Here is a 21,527-nt window from a genome sequence, read left to right on the forward strand (position 1 = left end):
GTAATACTGAGAAACTAAATGCTTAATTTAATTTTAAATTGCTGTAGAGATCTAGTGGCTATTGTATTGGACAGCATAACTTAAAACTATTAATTTTTTTTTCTTGCCTTACTGCACTGTCAATCTCCAGTACAGTGTTGGATAGAAGTGTCAATGGCACACATCCTTGTCTTATTCAGGTTTTAAAAAAGAATGTTAATATTTTTAGTAACTTTCAGTGGTGCTGTGAACTGCAAAGAATAAGCAAGGTAACATGTAGATCTTGCCTTCTGATAGCTTGTCATTTATAGTGTAATGACCCTTCACTTCAGGTCAGTAAATTGGTCAACAGCCACCTATTGTACATTTTCTATGTCTTTTGGGCATGGGAAAGGAGAAATGACTCTTGCTTTGGGGTCATCCCTGCTCAATGGAGGGCAGGCACACTCACTGTCTTACGTGTGTGTACCCACAAAGTATGTTATGTGCAATCCTATAGTGTTGTGTGTTCTCACTTCTAATATTATTATTAAGCAGGTAAGAATTAGTCCTGATTCCCATGTTATTGTGAGTGCTTCAAGCATGGATGCCTCTTGAGAATGACTTTCAGGGTCCATGACTTACTTGTTCTTTTAAATGTCCCTCAAAGTAGATCATCATCAACTTCTGCTTGTGGGTTTGATTTTTGAAAGCCAAGAGTGTGAGTCATGGAGAGTAGGATGGATAAAGGTGGGTTATCACTCTGGGTGGTGCTGCTTTGGGTCAGAAGGAAGAGGTGTTAACCATGAAGTCAAAAGAGAGATTTCCTTATGTAGCTGTTAGACAGTGCTGGAGGCCCTTCTGAAGAGATGTGCTCTAAGAATGTGAAGCCTTGCCTGAGGGTGGTTTCATAATAAATATGTAGCCTCCCTCCCAAGGTGATGACTTTGAAGGGCTACTCATTTGAATGTATTATATTTGTTAACAAATAAATGAGTTTGTTCAGTAGTTATCATATAGAGCTTAATCTCTGTAGCAAGATTACCTTGATTCAAGTATTGGGTTGGCCAAACAGTTCATTCGTTTTTTTCCGTAAGATGGCTCTAGTAGTACTTTGTTGTCTTTAAATTCATTCAGAACAATTTTGTTAGAGCGTATTGTGACAGCTGTCATATCAGCGTGCATTAAAAAAAAACTTATCAAAATTTGTGAATTTTTATGTAGCCATTTTAATATTGAAGATGGAAGAAAAATAGCAACATTTTCTGCATATTATGCTTTATTATTTCAAGAAAGGTGAAAATGCAACTGAAACGCAAAAAAAGATTTGTGCGGTGTATGGAAAAGGTGCTGTGACTGATTGAATGTGTCAAAAGTGGTTTGTGAAGTTTCCTGCTGGAGATTTCTTGCTGGACAATGCTCCATGGTTGGGTAGACCAGTTGAAGCTGATAGTGATCAAATTGGGACATTAATTGAGTATGATCAATGTTATACCATGCAGGAGATAGCTGACATACTCAAAATATCCAAATCAAGCGGTGAAAATTGTTTGCACCAGCTTGGTTATGTGAATTGCTTTGATGTTTGGGTTCCACAGAAGTTAAGCGAAAAAACCTTCTTGACTGTATTTCTGCATGTGATTCTGTACTTAAACGTAATGAAAATGGTCCGTTTTTAAAACAAATTGTGACAGGCGGTGAAGAGTGGATACTGTACAATAATGTGGAACGGAAGAGATTGTGGGGCAAGCGAAATGAACCACCACCAACCACACCAAAGGCCGATCTTCATCCAAAGAAGATGATGTTGTGTATATGGTGGGATTGGGAGGGAGCCCTCTAGTATGAGCTCCTTCTGGAAAACCAAATGATTAATTCCAACAAGTACTGCTCCCAATTAGAAAGCAGCAATCGAGGAAAAGTGTCTGGAATTAGTCAACAGAAAATGCATAATCTTCCATCAGGATAACGCAGGACCTCATGTTTCTTCAATGACCAGGCAAAAACTGTTACAGCTTGGCTGAGAGGTTATGATTCATCCGCCGTATTCATCAGACATTGCACCTTTGGATTTCCATTTATTTTGGTCTTTACAAAGTTCTCTTAATGGAAAAAATTTCAATTCCCTGGAAGACTATAAAAGGCACCTGGAACAGTTGTTTGCTCAAAAAGATAAAAAGTTTGGGAAGATGAAATTATGAAGGTGCCTGAAAAATGGCAGAAGGTAGTGGGACAAGATGGTGAATACGTTGCTCAATAAAGTTCTTGGTGAAATTGAAAAATGTGTCTTTTATTTTTACTTAAAAACCAAAGGTACTGGGACTTTCCTGGTGGTGCAGTGGTTGGGAGTCCGCCTGCCAGTGCAGGGGACATGGGTTTGAGCCCTGGTCCGGGAAGATCCCACATGCCTTGGAGCAGCTGGGCCCGTGCGCCCCAACTACTGAGCCTGCGCTCTGGAGCCTGCGAGCCACAACTACTGAAGCCCGTGTGCCACAACTACTGAATCCCGTGTGCCTAGAGCCTGTGCTCTGCAACAAGAGAGGCCCCCGCAATGCGAAGCCCACGCACCGCAATGAAGACCCAGCGCAGCTAAAGATAAATAAATAAAATGAATAAATTTATAAAAAAACAAAAAACAAAAACACCGAAGGTACTTTTTGGCCAACCCAATACCAGTTCTACCATTTATTAGCTGTATAATCGTGAGCAAGTTATTGAGCCTCTCTGAGCCTTACTTTCCTAACCTGTAAAATGGACACAGTTATACCTACTTCATAGTGTCACGATGGTTAAATGAGATCCCAATGAAAAGTGCTTAATGAGAATTGGGGTGAGTATTATTAGCTGTTACAGACCTGTCCCATTTCCCTTGCATCACATTGGGAAGATGTCATTTAACCCAGGACAGGAGACTGAACATGACAAATGCATGTTCAGTTAAGGCTGTCCTAGTCAGTGGTTGACACAAAGAATCACATAGATGGACTAAATTTGTTTGTCCTCAGTTGGGCATAAGCTGACTAGCTGCTGTGTTGCTTATCACTGAAGGGAATAACCCAGGGTGGGGAGGAGGCAAGTTGAAAGCCTGACTCCTTGGCAGTGGAACCGGGTGAGGAATTTGCTGAGGACTCCAGTTAAGGCCAAACGCCCAGCATCTTGTGACTGTAGGGAGAAGAAAAAGGAATAATTTAAGTCATTTTCTTCTTTATATTTTATATATTCAGAGACATGTTTAATTCATGTTTCTATCTTATGTGGAGGCTTTTCCCTTGAGTGGAGTGGTGGGGGGTGGGCTATGCCACCTTCCTTTCTCTACTCAGCAGCCCCAGGGCCGGGTTGCAGGGCAGACATATTCCTATGAATGTGTGTTGACCAAATTCAGGCTCACTTTAGGAGGGGAAACATGCCATTAATCAGCATCAGCCACAGATGTTTGGTCAAGGAGCCCAAACTTGCCAGTGTCCTGGAAGGGAGAGTGGGCATGTGATCATGCTCACAACGCTTCAGTGATGCCAGGGTCTTTTTTTTTTTTTTTAAATACATTTATTTATTTTTGGCTGCATTGGGTCTTTGTTGCTGCTCACGGGCTTTTCTCTAGTTGCGGTGAGCGGGGGCTATTCTTCCTTGCGGTGTATGGCTTTCTCATTGTGGTGGCTTCTCTTGTTGCAGAGCATGGGCTCCAGGCGCATGGGCTTCAGTAGCTGCGGCACGTGGGCTTCAGTAGTTGCAGCGTGCGGGTTCAGTAGTTGTGGCTCGTGGGCTTAATTGCTTCGCTGCATGTGGGATCTTCCTGGACCAGGGCTTGAATTCATGTCCCCTGCATTGGCAGGTGAATTCTTAACCACTGCGCCACCAGGGAAGTCTGCCAGGGTCTTAGATAAAGTCCAGGGTCCTTGATATGACTGTTAGTCCTTCGTGCCATGGCCCCTGCCTGCCTTTCCAAAGTCCTCTCTTGCAACTGTCTTTCTCCTCACTGCCCACTTTAGCAAGACAGAGCCACTTTGCATCTTACACTCTCCCTCTCCCTTGTCTTTGAATATGCTGTTCCTTCTGCCTGATATACTTTCCCTCTCCTTTCCACTGCCTACTTGGCTATCTCCTGACTGTCCAAGGTTGTCTGAGCTGAACTCACAACCCCTGGGTTCTTTCTTGTCACAGCACATCATATAGAAACAGCCCAGTTACGATATCTCTCCAGCTTGAGTGAGGACAGGAGCTTGGTTCCATGTCCGTCTTCCTCAACATTACAACTTGTGTTGGGCACATAGCCCAGTAAATGTTTGTTGAGTGAGTGTTGGGGCTCAGACCTTGCCCTTTGGGGATCCCAGCCTGACTCAGGACTGGCTTACTTTCCTCAGGGAGACCTGCCCAGTGTTTGGTGGGAGTTATGTATCAGGCAGGCAGGGGAGGCAATAGGCCCCCACTCCAAGGGACTGTTCATTGCTTTTTGTTGATGAAGTGTGGTTTGGAGTTCTTGCCAAAATATGCCCGTGAAATGTACTTCCATTCCTTGGTGCACTGGGGCCTCCTTCCTCTCCACATGCCCTACCCCAACATGGCCATCTTCCTTAAATGTGTCTGGGTCCTGCAGTAAAAGGGGCACTTTGTGTGCCCCTGAGTATGATTGGGAGGGTCTCCCGAAAGATCAGATTTCAGGGCCCCTTCTGCTCCCTCTTCCCTAAAACACTGGCCAGGCCACAGCTCCAGACTGCCCTCCTGGGATAGGGTGAAGCAGATACACTTGAGCAGGAATGTCAGGGGAAGAATTTGTGCATTTGGTTCTTGGAAAAGGGAAATGTGTGTAGACCTGTGTTCTTCAGTGGGCAGTATGCTCAGCTATGTAGAGCGCATGAAGGGGCAGTTCCTTCCCCACAAACTGTATAGGCACCAGACATTTCACTTTGTTCTAAGCAGGGGCTCAGCAAGAGAGCCTCTGGGACCCATCCCACCTCCTGTGTGTGGAGGCAAGGAAGCTGACTGCCCAGGTTCAGCCCCAAACCTCGATTTTGTTGGTTCAGCCTCAGTGCAGCACTGAGCACGACATTGATTTACCAAAGGAGAGGCCCCGTGGGCTTAGCACATCCGGGAACACCTTGGAGGTGGTGACTACTGAATTGGAGCTCTTAGGTCTGAGATGGAGGTGGGATTAGTGAATGTGTTTTCAGTCTCCTGGGGTCTCTTTGTAGGTCTATAACTTGACCCAAGAGTTCTTCCGGCATGGTAAACCAGTCAATGCTGAGAGTCAGAACAGCGTGGGGGTGTTCACCCGAGAGGAGGTGCGCAACCGCATTAGGGACGACCCTGATGATCCAGAGGCCACCAAGCGCCTGAAGCTCGCCATGATCCAGCAGTACCTGAAGGTATCTTTGCCATCTTGGAGCTCTGTTGAGTACAAATGCCAGAGTGAGGAAGACTGACCCTGGGGAATCTGGGTCCGAGGAGGGCGGCACTGCCCTAAAGTCCTGCTCCTACCCCTGCCCAGCCTTGGCGGTCACCTGGCTCCCCTCTGGCTCTTCCCACAGGTGGAGAGCTGTGAGAGTAGCTCGCACAGCATGGACGAGGTGTCCCTGAGCGCCTTTGGGGAGTGGACTGAGATTCCTGGTGCCCACCACATCATCCCCTCGGGCTTCATGCGGGTTGTGGAGCTGCTGGCTGAGGGCATCCCGGCCCACATCATCCAGCTGGGGAAACCCGTCCGTTGTGTTCACTGGGACCAGGCCTCGTCCCGCCCTCGGGGCCCTGAGATTGAGCCCCGGGGTGAGGGTAACCATAATCATGACACTGGGGAGGGCAGCCAGGGGGGAGAGGAGCCCCAGGGGGAGAGGCAGGATGAGGATGAGCAGTGGCCGGTGGTGGTGGAGTGCGAGGACTGTGAGGTGATCCCAGCGGACCACGTGATCGTGACCGTGTCGCTGGGCGTGCTCAAGATGCAGCATGCCAGCTTCTTCCGGCCAGGCCTGCCCGCTGAGAAGGTGGCTGCCATCCACCGACTGGGCATCGGCACCACCGACAAGATCTTTCTAGAATTCGAGGAGCCCTTCTGGGGCCCCGAGTGCAACAGCCTACAGTTTGTGTGGGAGGACGAGGCGGAGAGCCACACGCTCACTTACCCACCCGAGCTCTGGTACCGCAAGATCTGTGGCTTCGATGTCCTCTACCCGCCTGAGCGCTACGGTCACGTGCTGAGTGGCTGGATCTGTGGGGAGGAGGCCCTTGTCATGGAGAAATGTGATGACGAGGCTGTGGCCGAGATCTGCACAGAGATGCTGCGGCAGTTCACAGGTGCGTCCCTGTCCCTGCCCTGCTGCCTGCTCCACGGGCCTCGCTGCATCTGCCCTCCTTCACTAGACCCTTTGAGTCTCCTGAACTGTGTGCTAGCATCCTCGTCCCTAGGCTGTGACACTGAGGTGGTGTGCCCACTGGGAGAGATGCGGTAGGGCACTGCGTCTTGGCCTTGGCCTCCTAAATTGCAGGCTCTCCCCCTGTTTGGAACTTGAGACACTCAAAACCACAGGCTCTGTATTTCTTCTCTGTTTCTAAGGGCTGTTGGTGAAAAACTCAGATTTCACCACAAAACCTCAGATTGCCGATTTCCTACTCATGTTGTCTTGCTAAGAGATGGATTTGTGGGGTTTTTTTGTCTGATTTTTAGTTGCACATCTTTCCTCCACTATCCCAGAAGAACCTCACAAGAACCCCTGAAGTTGGAAGGGGGAACATTATTATCTGGAATATTTTTCAGATAGGAAAATTAAGGCCCACAGAGAGGAGGTATTTTGCTGGGGGTCACAATGAGGCGTTGAGGGGTACACAGCTTGAACCCCAGCCTCCATCCCTCCATCCTCCATGTTTATCCGTAGCAGCCTGGCATTCCTGGAGCCCTAGAGGTAGAGTGAGAGTTGTCTTCTCAGGGGTGTCTTCTGTGTGCAGCCATTTCATATTCTCCCTCCCCTTGGCTCTTCTCACTCCCCAACAGGGAACCCCAACATTCCAAAGCCTCGGCGAATTCTGCGCTCGGCCTGGGGCAGCAACCCCTACTTCCAGGGATCCTATTCATATACACAGGTGGGCTCGAGTGGGGCAGATGTGGAGAAGCTGGCCAAGCCCCTGCCATACACGGAGAGCTCCAAGGCAGCGGTGAGTGCGGGTGTGCTGGGTATGTGAGGGGTGCAGAGTGAGGGGATCTGTGAGGGGTGTGGTGGGCATTTTGTATGTGTGTTTGGTCCAGGGGAGGAGTGGGAGGGTAGTGTTCACTGAGGAATGCCAAGGTAAGATAGATGGAGTAGCTCCCATAATGAAGGAGAAAACAAGGAAATGTGCACTTAACATCTGGAAGAACAGAGTCAAATTGAGATGTGTTAAGCTCTTTCTTGGCGTTATAAAAACTGAGCCATTTAATGCTGTGCTGTCCAATATGGTAGCCATTAGCTTTAAAGTAATAAATCCAACATTTTGTTCGTCAGTTGCACTAGCCATCTTTCAAGTTTGAGAGCCACCTGTCACTCATGGTTACCATGTTAGAGTGTCACTCTAGAGCATTTCTGTCATCATGGAAAGTTCTTTTGGACAGCACTGACTGAGTATGTTTTGTTTATTTTCCCCAATATGTTTTAGAAAATAAAATTGAGAATATTGACCTTCTCCCAAATTACATCAACTATGTAATAATATACACAGAAAAATAATAAATTGAAAAGCAATTATCTCTATATATTTCTGTTCCCATGAAGTAAATTTTGAGTTTCCCCCACTAAGCATACACATACAATAAATGTTAAAACCCCAACAGAATTATATTTAAAATAATTCTTTGGTGTAATCGGTGAAGAAGATTGTAGTCAACCAATATGTGTTGTGCCTGCCCTGGCTGTGCTCAGGGGGAGAGAGGAAAAGGCCTTCACTGCTGCTATAGCCATCCTCCTGAAAAGCATACCTTTTCTTGTCACCTGGAGCAGTTAGGACTAGTGCATATAACAAAAAGCAAAACAAAACAATCTGTGGTTTAAACAAGATGGAACTTTACTTAGGTCACGTAAAAGGAAATCCGGAGGTAGGTGTCAGGGCCCAGTATCAGTAGCACCTGGCTCCATCTTCCAGGCCACCTCGTGGTCCAAGAGGGCTGTGGAGGCTGCTGCTCTCGCTCTCATATCTGTGACAGGCTGATGGGTAAAAGAAGGGAACCCCTGGGCTGAGTCACTGTTTCTAAGCAACAGTGCACTTGAAGTTGATTGGCTAGAACTTAGTCACATGACTCCACCAGCTGCTAGTGGGATACTAGGTTGGGATACATCTATTTTTTTTTTTTTTTCTGGATGGCAATGGACCCAGTTAAAAGACAGGATTTTTGTTACTGCGGAGAAAGAGAATGGATGTGGGAGTAGGGAGCTTTCCCTCTGCCACAATATGTGCCCCCTTTTCAGCCTAACCACCTCTGTGGGCTCTTTGTTGGTGGGTTAGAACCTCACTACTCAAGGTGGGTGGTCCATGGACAAGCAGCACTGGCATCATGTGGGAGCATGTTAGATGTGCAGACTCTCAGCCCACCTCAGACCTGATGAATTAAAAACTGCATCCTACCAGGGTCCCCAGCTGGTACCTTTGCACATTCAGTTTGAGATGTACTGGAATAAAATCCAAACTCAAGCTTGGAATGCAAGCATTAGTTCTGTACTTGGAACCCACCTAAACAGCCTCCTTTCTTAAGGTTAAGCCCTGGCTATACCAAAATTCTCACTGTCTCCTAGACCAGGCCTGTTTTGGTGCATTTTTGCCCCCATTTTTCCTTCTTCCTGAAACGTCCTTTGCCTGTTTATTTATCCAGCATCTTCCGAGAAGAAGCCCAAAGGTCCTGTCCTCTGGGAAGCTTTGTGTGATCTCCCTGACAGTGGGCCTCTTTCCTGGGCTCTCAGCACCTCGCCCAAACACCCATCACGTCACGTATGACGCCATTTAGTAATTGGGTTTCGTGTCTGGCTTCCCCACCAGCAAGGAAGCTCCTCAAAGCAGCTGCCTGGTCACCTTTTATCTTCCAAGTGCCCAGAACAGTCCCTGGAACCTAATAGAGGCTCCATAAAGGTTTGTTAAATTACTGCCTAACTTTATTGAGTGCTTACATTCTTTCAGGTTCTGAGTCCTTTAGATACATTATTTCACTTAATTCTTACACCCACCCTCAGAAGTAGAGGGTATAAACCCATTTTGGATATGAGAAAATCAAAGCTTAGGGAGGTTAAATCATTCCCTGAGTTCACTAGTAAGAGGCACAGTGAGTCTCTGAAATTGTAGAGACAGGACTCATGAAAGCCTCAGAGCAGAAAGGACTGAAGCCTGGATGTTTGGTGAAGAAGCAGGGGAAGATGGGCAGGGGGATGGGCAACTCCTCATCCTGTGGAAATAGCAGTACCTGCATCTCAGATGCCTGCTTATTCCTCTCTGACTTGTAGTATGGATGGGTGGTTCTGGGACAGACAGGTAGCCTTTCTTGCTCCTCCACCTTCACTTCCCTGTCCCCCTGCCCAGCCCATGCAGGTGCTGTTCTCAGGTGAGGCCACCCACCGCAAGTACTATTCCACCACCCATGGTGCTCTGCTCTCTGGCCAGCGCGAGGCTGCCCGTCTCATTGAGATGTACCGAGACCTCTTCCAGCAGGGGACCTGAGGGCCTCCTTGCTGCCGAGCGTGTTCCTTAAAGAACCACTAACTTGTGACTGTCAGCCCTGCCCCTTGCTGTTGTGTACTCCTCATTTCCTAATCCTCTGGAGAATGGATTTGTATCTTTTGTAGAGCTAGACATCTAAATGGCTTCAGACCTGGCCCTGTAGCTTTTCCTTTTCTCCTTGCTGGGTGGTGACCAGGGTGGGGTCTGTTGATTTGCCTCTGTGCTCTGACCTCTGACCTCCCCATGCCTCCCCTCATCTCCGAACTTGTTATTGTAAGTGCCTTCAATACTCTGCATTTTGGGATAATAAAAGAGGCTTGCCCTTCCTGTGCTCCTCAGCTTCTCTCTTCCGTTTTCTTAGCCTTGTGTGTATATGTGTGTGTGTGTGTGTGTGTGTGTGTGTGTGTGTGTGTGTGTGTGTACGTGTGTCTGTGTTTATCTGTCATATCCTCTTTGAGTGAAGGGATGGTGGGGGGCGCTGTGGTCTGGCTAAACCCCCAGGAAGGAAGGTGCCTGCCTTTAGTGGAAGGGGCATCCCCTCACCCCAATCTGTTTGTGGTTGTTTCCTTTCCTGCCTGTGAGACCCCTCTGGAGTAAGGGCCCCTCACTGCCCAGCCTCAGCTCCTTCAGGACAGGCCTGGGTCTGCCTGTTGGCCATTTGCCAGACTTCTCAGAGCCTGATCAGGTAACATGGCCACATGGAGTGAAGGTGAGTTTTATGGGAGGGGACACCTGTTGTGGCTCCATGTCAAGCTCAGATGTGTTAATTATTAATCAGTGTCACCTGGCCACAGGGCCCTGGGTCTGGCCCTTGGCTTAGCTGCTGTTGACTTCTAGGAAGGTGGATAGTCTAGCCATTTTTCTGCTGAGTGAAAACACACACACTCACATATACACCCCTTATATACCCACACACACATACATCACTCCCACACAGATACACTACCCTACACCCTTACACCTATACGCAACTACCCCTACACACATGCATAAAACCTTAAAGAACATTTAGTCATTTTCTTACTCCAGATTTCTAGTGACAGAGTTTGAATTCTATAGGGTTGAGGGGTTGTGTGGTGGAGGAAGTGATGAAAAGTCAGGTGCACCCACTGGTCTAACTCTGTATGAACTTAGGTTGGGTCCACTCTTCAGAAGTTTAGGGCAGTGCCCTTGATATGACTCTACATCCTTTCCGCCTTCATCTCAGGCTGTGATGGACATGTCTAACACATAGATATACCTCTACACGCCTCCCTGCACCTGCCTGCACATCCCTACATGCACACCTTCCTACGTGCATATACACCCCTACACACACACCTACATGGACATATCTAATAGGCATCCTTGCTTTGCCAGGGTTGACCCACCAGACATCCCTCTTGGAGTTTATGTCAGGGATTCATGTTCACCTGATGCATAACTTGAAAAACTGTAAGTATATATTTAAACATTTTTTTTGAATAGAGGATTATCAATGTAGTTCAAGCTCTAAAGTCATAAAAGGATACACTGAACAACCTCCTCCCACGCCTGTCCCCAATACCATTGCCACTTCCAATGGCCCCATGTTATTAGTACTTGTGTATCCGTTTTTAGATATGTCACTGTAAATGTATACTGTTCTCTCTCCTTTTTATGCTAAAGTGACAAAGTATTCATCCTGTTCTGCATTTTGCTTGTTGTGGTTAACATAATGTATCTTGGAGATATTTCCATAACAATACTTAAATGGACAATGTAAATTTGCATCTTACTTTGGTCAGAGAGTGTCTGTCTCCTTCCTGGCCAGAGTTACTTTGCAGGAAGCACCTTCTATTAACTTCACCTTTGGAGGCACTGATCCAGTCTTGGACCCTCCCCATGTCCTGTATTTTCCCCACCATCTGTGCTGGGGAAAGTGGTGACAGAAGTGGCTCATCCCATAAGTATGGGGGATGAAAGTAATACATAGAGTCTCTGGATCACAGGTGTAGGAATTTTGAAGAACTCTATGAGGGTGAAGGGCTGGAAATGTTTATTTGGTGATTGCATGTTGGGGAGCTTCAGGTGTGCGCAAGTCAGGAGGGTAGTTGTAAGTGCTGGAGGTAGAGTCTCTTAATTTGACATGGATGCCAGCTTAGGCTGGGGAGGGTGATTCATCCTATGGGGAAGCAAAACCTCCAGAGAGTTAAGTAATGCAAGTAATGCGCTTAAGATCACTCAGGTAGGTGGTGATGCTGAGACTTGATCCAAGGTCTGTTTGGTGCTACAGTGCAGGCTTATTCTAGTTATTATGTGATAAAAAGAAGAGGCTGGTGCCATCAAAAAAAATCTTAGGCCATTACCAGACAGAGTGGAACTGGGTACAGCCACACTGGGAGACTGTGGTGGCAGATTCTACTAAAGCAGGCCATGTGCCTGCCAGCATTTCCACTCCTGGGTATATACTGAAGAGAAATGAGTGCATATGCCCACCAGAAATATGTACCAGAGACTAGATGTACCAGGGACACAGGATGAGTTCCTTGCTGTGATTGGGTTCCTGAAACAGCCATGGCATTGATTGAAACTCAAATGACTCTTAGTGGTGTCTAATATGGCATGCTCAGGCCAACACCTGTGCCTATGCCTGCTATACAATTTCTGTCACCTGTGGGAGGTCACTTGAGAGGAAAGTTCTTTCCTGGCATTGGATTCTATGTAGAATTTGTTGCATGGTTTCTTGTGCTGTGGGCATTAGTGAATCCATGGGCAAGGTGTTCAGTTGTGGCTTTGTGGAAGCCTCAGAAATGTTCCTTCAGGGGGCCTGGGTTACTTGGCAAATACTGTCTCTTTCCACTGTTGCTGCTCTGGAACAGGTGAGCAGTATTAGCTCCCCCTTCATGGGAGCCACTTGGAATGTCTGCCTTACCTACAAACAAAGGTAGGAGTGAAGTGCCTTTGGTTTGAGTCACTATGCGTTTGCTTGGGGCTGTCAGGATGAGCCCACAGGTGATCCCAAGGTGCAGAGTGAGGTGGGCTGCTGGTTCAGTTCTAGAGAACTGCCTGTCTAATTAATGGTCTGCCAAACATAATGGTATATTCACATGAAAGCCGTGTTTTCTCATAATGACCAGCTGGTGTCCCTTCTTCCATGCTTGGCCCTTTTAGCCTGTTCTCCACACAGCAGCCAGTGTGACCCTTTAAACTATATGAATGCAGTTACGTGCTTCCCTGGTTTCCAGTGATTCCCATCATACTGAGCATAAAAGGTGATTTCCAATGTCCTGTGTGATCTGTTCTGATGGCCCCCACTTCCTTCCGTGGCCCCCTTCTGTTGGCCCTAGCTGTCCCCTTTATCTGGAATGCTTGCCCCCAGGTAGTGCAAGTCTCTTTCCCTCACTGCATTCAGTTCTCTAATCAGCTGTCACTTCTCTAGGAAAACTTCCCTAAGCACCCCATTTCACAGCACTCCCAGCACTCTTTGTCCCTCCCCTTGCCTGTTTCTTCATAGCCCTTCTCTTTCCATGATGTCATATATTTTTTTGTTTATTTATTTGTCCATCTGTCCCCCCCACCCCTTCCCCAGGATGTAGGTTACATTGTCCAAAATAGTACCTGGTATAGTGGGTTATCAATGAATATTTGCAGAACGAATGAACAAGTGAGTGAAGAAGCTGAGCTGAATGGCATCATCCCCCAGACCCACCCTTGGTGCTGGCCAGCAGTCCTCTTGGGCTTCCCTTGTCAGCTTCCCTTCAACTCTGACACCTCCCTTCCCCCACCAACTGTCAACAGGCACCATAGTCTCCTGCTTCACGGACAAAATAGAAGCCACCTGGAGGCAACTTCCTCGACAAATCTACAAACTGCTAGCCTTCACACCTGTCCTTTTAGACCAGGGGTCCCCAACCCCTGGGCCAAGGACCGGTACTGGTCCGTGGCCTGTTAGGAACCGGGCTGCACAGCAGGAGGTGAGTGGCAGGTGAGTGAGCGAAGCTTCTTCTGCGGCTCCCCATCGCTCCCCATTGTTTGCATTTCCGCCTGAACCATCCCCCAGCTCCGCTGGTCTGTGGAAAAATTGTCTTCCACGAAACCGGTCCGTGGTGCCAAAAATGTCGGGGACTGCTGTTTTAGACCTTTCCCAGGCATGATGGAAGTGTGTGACCCATCACTTGTGCATCCCATGCCCCAAACTCAGGGACTTTGCTTGTCCTTTCCTATCCCCATTCTCTCCACTCCATGCTTGCCACCCACATTTCAGTGTCCTCACATCTTTCCCATCACCAACCCTCATCTTACTCCCACTTTTCCTTGCCTCTCTTTCGGCCAAGCATCACGTTAGCATTTCCTACACTTGCATCCTTACTATCCTCACCCTAGCAGTGGTTGGTGGGGGTCCTCAGGCTGCAGAGGGAGACACAGGAAGGACTGGGCTGGCTCTCCTTTCCATGGCTGGGAGGACCTCTAGGTCTGTGGAAGGACAACCTCATGGGCTGAACCACATCCTTTGGCGCCATCTGCTGGCCATTTTGGAATGCAACCCTCTTGCTGCACAGGGAACATTTGTGTCCTGGATTCTGTGAGCTTTTCTGAATAAAAAAAAAAAAAATTCAGTGAATCATAGAAAGTACCTTTAATTAATGCTGAATAAGTTAATAAAGTAAGATTGCAACTTATTCTAGAGCACCGTTTGTTTTTCATTCTTAACCTTTTGTAAAAATGCGGTATGCGGGCCTCTCACTGTTGTGGCCTCTCCCGTTGCGGAGCACAGGCTCCGGATGCGCAGGCTCAGCGGCCATGGCTCACGGGCCCAGCCGCTCCGCGGCATGTGGGATCTTCCCGGACCGGGGCACGAACCCGTATCCCCTGCATTGGCAGGCGGACTCTCAACCACTGCACCACCAGGGAAGCTGATATTTTCTTTTTTATTCATTCATTCATTCGTTCATTCACTATTTTGTTCATCCAGCAGACTTCTGTGTGCCAGCTTCTGTGCTAGAAAGGTTTAATTATGCTTCAGTAAATAAGTTTATTAAGTAAATAAGAAGTATGAACTTATTTTATTCCCTAAGTGAATCTGGACTGTATGATTTCAATTCTTTTAAGTTTGTTGAGGTTTGTTTTATGGCCCAGGATATGGTCTATCTTGGTATATGATCTGTGGTGCTTGCAAAGGATGTGTAGTGTGCTGTTGTTGGGTGGATTGTTCTGTAGATGTTGATCAGATCCTGCTGGTTGACAGTGTTGTTGATTTCCTCTATATCCTTGCTGATTTTCTGTCTAGTTCTATTGATTGTTGAGAGAGTAGTTGAAGTGTCCAATTATAATTGTGTATTTCTTTATCTTTTCAACTCTATCAGTTTTTTGTATTAATAGACTTTTTTAAGAACAGTTTTAGATGTACAGAAAAAGTGAGTATATAGACCCCATCTCCATTTTCCCTATTATTAACATTTTACAGGACTTCCCTGGTTGTCCAGTGGCTAAGACTCTGTGCTCCCAATGCAGGGGTCCCGGGTTCGATCCCTGGTCAGGGAACTAGATCCCACATACTGCAACTAAGAGTTTGCATGCTGCAACTAAAGACCCCGCATGCCACACTAAAGACCCTGCATGCCACAACTAAAGACCCCACATACTGCAACTAAAGATTCTGCATGCCGCAACTAAAAGATCCCGCATGCCGCAACTAAAACAGATCTCACGTGCTGTAACTAAAAGATCCTGCATGCCGCAACTAAAGATCCCACGTGCTGCACCTAAAAGATCCCGCATGCCGCAACTAAAAGACCCCACATGCCGCAACTAAAAAAAATCTTGCATGCTGCAACTAAAAGATCCCCATGCCGCAACTGAAAAAGATCTTGCATGCTGCAGCTAAAAGATCCTGCATGCTGCGATGAAGATCCCATGTTCTGCAACTAGGACCTGGCGCAGCCAAATAAATAAATAAATAAATAAAAAATAGATAGATAGATAAAATATTTAAAAAAGTCCAACTACAGAAAAAAATCTTATATTAATATGGTGCATTTGTTATAATCAATGAACCAATATTGGTATATTATTACTAAATAAAGTCCATAGGCTAAATGAATAAACTAATGTCTTATTCTGTTCCAGAATTCTATCCAGGATGCCACATTACATTTAGCCATCATGTTTTGTTAAGTTCCTCTTGGTTGTGATGTTTTCTCAGACTCTCCTTGTCTTTGATGATCTTAACAGTTTTGAGGAGTATAGTCAGGTATATTGTAGGATGGACCTCTATTAGAATTTGTCTGATGTTTTTCTCATGACTAGACTGGGGTTATAGGTTTATGGAGGAAAACCACAGAGTTAAAGTGCCATTTTCATCTCATCATATGACCTTGATCACTTTGCTGAGATAGACTTTGTCAGGTTTCTGTACTGTAAAGTTATCTCCACTGCCCCCCCCCGCCACCGCCCACCTCCCACCCCGCACCATCGTACTGTCCTCTTTGGAAGGAAGTCGCTTTGTAGCCCACACTTAAGGAGTTATGCTCCCCTCCCTTAGAGTAGAGTATCTACATAATTTATTTGGAATTTTTCTACGTATGAAAATTGTCCCTTCTCTTCCCTTACCTCTCTCTATTTATTAACTTATTCGATCATTTATTTATATCAGAATGGACTCATGGATATTTATTTTATACTTTGGATTGTAATCTAATACTACTTTATACTGTTGTTAAATTGTTCCCACTTTGGTCGCTGGGAGCTCTTTCATTTGGCTCCTATGTCCCTTTGACATGCCCCCATCAATGTGTGGGATTTTGTTCTTTTTTGGGCACTTCCTTACTTTCTGGCACTATAAGATGCTCCAGGCTTATCTTGTATATTTCCTGCTTCTGTCATTGAAACAGGCATTTCTCCAGGGAACGCTGATTCCTTTTAATAGAGCTTGTTCTAGTTCGGGGCAAAAGCTAGATTGGTTGCCACTTGTGGTTGTTAATGGCAAAAGTGACCTCAGTTCTTCATTTCTCCCTGCTTTGCTGTGTGATCTTCCATCTCCTCCCACTAAAGAGGTTGTTATTGGCTGAATTATGTCCCCTCAAATTCATGTGTTGAAGTCCTAACCCAGCTCCCTATAATGGGTTAAAGATTATTCAGCAAATATTCAATCGCTTTCCTCTTCCTCTGGGAGCAGAATATATTTTCCTGCCCCATGGACTTTGGGCTTGGCCATCTGACTTGTTTTGGCCAACAGAAAATGAACAGACATGATATGGTATGAGCAGAAGCTTCCAGCATGCTTGCACAGTTGGGTTTGGCCTCTCGTTTGCTTGCCATTTGTCATAAGAAGAACAGGTCCCTGATAGCTGATGTTTCAAGGAGAATATGGAGAAAGGGGAATAGATGTGAGCCTATAGAAGCCTGGAACCAAACCTACCGCCTGCAGACAGACACATAAACAAGAAAAACAAATGCTTGCTCTTATAACAAGAGTGGCTTGTTTTGCAGCATTATCATGGCAATAGTTGACTGTTACACCTCTCTATGGGGGAGTCATCTAGCACAAGAGGGATATTTCTAGGCACTAGTGATAGAGTGAGCAATGGCCCATAGACTGGAAAGCCACCCATGGTACAGGGTGGTACAGTTCCAGCAAAGGGGCCTGGCAGGAATGGGCCAAGGGATTCAGATTCCTGGCGGATTCATTTCATGGCTTGACTCTGGCTTAAGGAGCTGGAAGAGATAGAAGCCAGTGGCATTATTTTAGTTCCATTCTACCAGACTGAGGAAAGATCTTCTAACTGCCACTGCCCAGTTCTCAGCTCACGAGGAAGAACTTTGTTCTAAAAATTCAGACTTGCTGCTACTCCTCTTCCACCAAATGGAGCACCTGAGAAACTACAATGTTTCCCTCTGCTCTCAAGGTCCCTTCTGACCCAGACCCACAAGCTTGGACAGTATTAAAGTCTTTGCTGAAGGTAGAAAGTTCCTGCAGGGAATCAGGAGGATGGGTGATCATTACTGTGTTCTCAGCTGCTCAGAAAACAATTCTTGGCTGTAGGACAGTCCTCGCTAATCTGATCATACCAGGTCTCCTCCTAAGTTAGGACTTTGCACCTGCTGTTCCCTCTGCCTGGAATGCTTTCCCCCAGCAATCTGCATGGTTTACATCATTACCATCTTCAGGCCTTTTCTCACACATCACCTTCTACCTGAGACCTTCCCTGGGTACTCAAACTGAAAGTACAACATCCTGTAGCCTCAGCACTTCCTGTTCCCTTTCCCTGTTATATTTATTTTGCTTATCACCATTTACTATATGTTTTGTTGTTATTACCTATCACTCCTGTCTCTCCTGAAATGAGAACTCCATGGAGACTGACATTTTTTTTTTAAATGAATGTATCCCCATTGACTGGGCACATAGTAGTTGGTCAGTAAATATTATAAAATGCATGCATTTTTATTGACCATCACCTGGCCATTTGTTACTGGTTGAGAGGCATCAGAGGGCACCTGGGCCCATCTGAGCAGGTGTATTTCCCACCTGGGGTTGGAGGAATACCAAATGCCTAATCTGTAAGAGGCCCAGGCATTTGGCACTTGTAGTCTTGTCTACTAGGGTGACTATTCCCTAAGAGCTTGGACATAAAAGCTTTCAAGACTGGCTTCTGAGGGTTCCACTCTGAAATTGGACCCATGATAAATGAGATTAGAGACAAGTAAAGCAAACTTAAAGGTACAGAGTAAGACAAAAAGGCTGGGATTGAAGCATGAGATGGGAGGATGGAGAGGGATATATGATGGAAACAGAGGCACAATGCACTGGGAGATGGTCCCCCCACTGGCCTGGGGACCCATCTCCATGCCTGGTGCACTAAATAAGTGACTCTTCTCTTTAACTTCCTGGCTTGGCCTCTGAACTCACTAGTGGCTTTCAGACCACAGTTTGGCTTCCCATCAGATTCATTTATCATCATGAGGACATTGGCTTGTGTGATAGTTAAATTATAGTTCCCATTAAAAATGAGCACATTGGCTTTGGGCTTATGATCTTCATGTCCTAGTGAGTTAGGCCATCTGTGTCAGCTTATATGAGACTGTGGAACACTGACCAGACCCATTTTCTAGACCTGTAATACTGAGGACCTGCCCCTTGGCTGGGGGCAAGTTCATTGAGCAAATAATACCTCATTGAGCCTTTTGGGGCACAGCCAGCCAGATGTTTTGTTGTGTCCCCTTTTACTTTTTACTAGTCTCTTTTCAAAATCCCACACATTTGGTCAGTTAGGGAAAATGTCCTTGAGGTAGAGAGCTTCCAAAAAAAACCCCCTTGTGTCATGTTTGTGGTGAGGGGGGAACTCTTAGCTTATGCTGTTTCAGATTAGATAACGGACACAGGCTTGCAGTGTGGTGACTCGCCTATGTGACAGACACTGAAAGCTGCCTGCCTGATATCCATTGCTTCCTCCTGCTGCCAGAATCGTGATTTTGTTCAGAACAGCAGTGTTTCCAATGGGAGGCAATGATCCACGTTGCCCTAAAGCAGGGTCGGCAAACTTTTCGACAAATTTTTTTTTTTTTTAATTTAGGCTTTGTGGGCCAAGAGATAACTTTCATACAATACACCTGTCATGAAATATTCTCTTGACTTTTTTTTCTGCAACCATTTAAAAATGTAAAACCCATTCTTAGTTCATAGGCTGGGCAGAGTCAGGTGGTGGGCTAAATTTGGCCCACTTTGCAGACCTGTGTTCTAAACCAATCACTCCGTCTTGTTTTTTATTTTACCAGTCTCCCTTGCAGGGTGGGCATGGAACCCATTTCTGGCCCTTAAGACCTAAGTGGAGGTGTGCTGGGGAAGGGTGGTTTGGAGCAAACTTTATTATCTTGATAAAAGGAGGCAGATTCCATAGCCCAGACCCTTCTCCTTTTTTCTCCTCATTGAATATGAATGTGAGTTATGGTGCCATTGGTCATGGTGAAGCAACAAGAAGGATAAAAACCAACACACTGAAGACTATGAAGCAAAGACAGAAAGAGCTTGTGTGTGTGACTTACACTGCCAGAAACTACCTACTTCATAAATTGTCAGATGAGAAAAATAATGACCAATGTTTAAGCAGCTTCCTTATTACTTGCAGCTGCATTTTTAACTGATCCAGTGTGCTAGAGATGTCCTTCATTATGTGCTCCACCCCTCCCCCATCTAGGAGAATTACTTTACCCACAGACACCGGTACCCAGACAGCTGTGTTTTGTATCACATGCTCCATCTCAGTCCCATCTGCCTGCTCAGCTGTTCAGACCTGACCTCAAATTAGTCAATCCATAGGCTGGCTAGTGAACCATGATCTTTGTGGCTGGTCTCAGGAATGAGAGCTGAGACTCCTATGGTTTCTGGCAGGACAGAAAAAGGTGGATGCAAACAGCATGATGGAGTCACATGAATGGCGAACTCCTGGAAGGAACGTCCACAAATGTCATGGGTGAGGTACTCCTCCAACGCGTCCTTCCCTCCTGCTCCTGGCTCTAAAAGCTCAGCCTGTTGTGGCCCCAGTTCCCGGATTTCTTCTTGGTTGCAAATTCACCCTGGAATTCCTGCTTCATTCTTCTCCAGACAAGAGCAATTTGAGAATGTAGGCCAGGGGCTTGTTCAGCACTCCCTTTGTTTCCCTGCTTCCACCAAGGGGTGGATGGGGGAAGGGAAGAAATGCCAGCCCAGACCTGCAGGAGAGCTGAGTGAAGCCCCACTTCCCAAAGGTACCACCCCCAGCACCACCTGGGTCCACTGGGCTCCCCAGAGAGCTATTCTGAGCTGAGAGGCTACGGGACGGATTTAGCCTTTACAAGCATCTGGTTTTGTGCTTCGCTGAACCACAAGAAGAAGAAAAAAAAGGAAATTCTTTTCCAAGTGGACAGTGAACATGTAACCTCCTGGGGGGAAGACAGGATGGGAATAGAAACAGGGTCAGGAGGGCACTGAGGAGTCAGGGATCTGACAGGTCACCAAGGTCCCAGACCTTTCCCCAGGACCTGTCAGTGCCTAGAACAGGAGGGACTAAGGGACTAGCTTGTAGTTGTGGTAGTGGTGGTAGTGGTGGTAGTGGTGGTGAGGGGCCTGCAGGGGAGAGTGGGGCTCCAGGTGGGAGGGGTGGGTGGGCTGCAGGGCACCTGCAGCAGGAGGACTTCTTTCTGCAGAAGTCCAGGGTGTAGCTGGCTCTCTGGCTGGGGAAGAATACAGGCTCTAGCCCCTTGAGGACTGGAGGAACCAGCTGGGGGGAGGGTCTTGCAAAGATGGTGATGTCAGCCAGCTATCAGATTGGCACTGGGGCAGTGTCCCAGGCAAGGGTAATGGGGCAACTCCATCAATCTAGGATTTAATGAACACTTATACCTAGTCTTGAGAAGGCCTGGGTCAGACAGTCCACTTCCTCATAGTGGATGAAGACATGGATTCTATCATTGGACTCTAAGCCAGGATGAGCTTGGTGTGAGCTACTGGAGAGGCTGAGGGCTACTCAGGGCTTAATTCTGAACGGGGGGTCTGGGAAGAAGGTCTTGGGAAGATAATGGCGAGTGGAGAGGGCGGGGAGGCTCGGGGCCTCTGGGAGCCTGAAGCCTCAGCATCAGTGGCCTTGTCATGCCTGCATGGAGTAGAGGACATGGCTTTGCAGGAGGCCGGTGGGCTTGTATTTTGAGGTGTCTGGGGTCATCCAGGGGAGGGTGAACTCACATTTAGAGCTAGAGTAGCCCCTTGGGATCCATTTATGTACAATGGTCATTTAGATGATTTGGAGTGGATGAGATTGGGTAGCAAGTTGAGATAAGAAAAAAGAAAACCCTGGGGGACACTTAAGGGCATAGAGAGGCACCTGCACAGGAAGGGGAGAGAGAGAGGGAGAGGGAGAGGGAGAGGGAGGGAGGGAGAGAGAGAGAGAGAGAGAGAGAGAAGGGGAGAGAGAGAGACA

At 46.8% G+C, this 21,527-nt stretch overlaps 1 protein-coding gene across 5 annotated transcripts in view; it reads left to right on the forward strand.

The window, feature by feature from the left end:
• The window catches only part of SMOX (spermine oxidase), a 39,311-nt gene extending 29,371 nt beyond the window's left edge, over positions 1-9,940 (forward strand). For 2 of the 5 annotated variants that reach the window (XM_024117111.3, XM_028499669.2), the window contains 5 exons: positions 5,145-5,318; positions 5,481-6,240; positions 6,935-7,095; positions 8,944-9,033; positions 9,478-9,940. In XM_024117111.3, the coding sequence (XP_023972879.1) occupies positions 5,145-5,318; positions 5,481-6,240; positions 6,935-7,095; positions 8,944-9,033; positions 9,478-9,615 (1,323 nt within the window). In that variant the 3' untranslated portion in view covers positions 9,616-9,940. Of the gene's footprint in view, positions 1-5,144; positions 5,319-5,480; positions 6,241-6,934; positions 7,096-8,779; positions 9,034-9,477 lie in introns of all 5 variants that reach the window. The other 3 variants (XR_008619103.1, XM_028499670.2, XM_024117109.3) reach the window with 3 other exon arrangements.
• The last annotated feature ends 11,587 nt before the right edge of the window (positions 9,941-21,527 follow it).

The sequence above is a fragment of the Physeter macrocephalus genome, chromosome 14 (assembly GCF_002837175.3).
Source record: "Physeter macrocephalus isolate SW-GA chromosome 14, ASM283717v5, whole genome shotgun sequence".
In the NCBI taxonomy this organism is placed as follows: Eukaryota; Metazoa; Chordata; class Mammalia; order Artiodactyla; family Physeteridae; genus Physeter; species Physeter macrocephalus.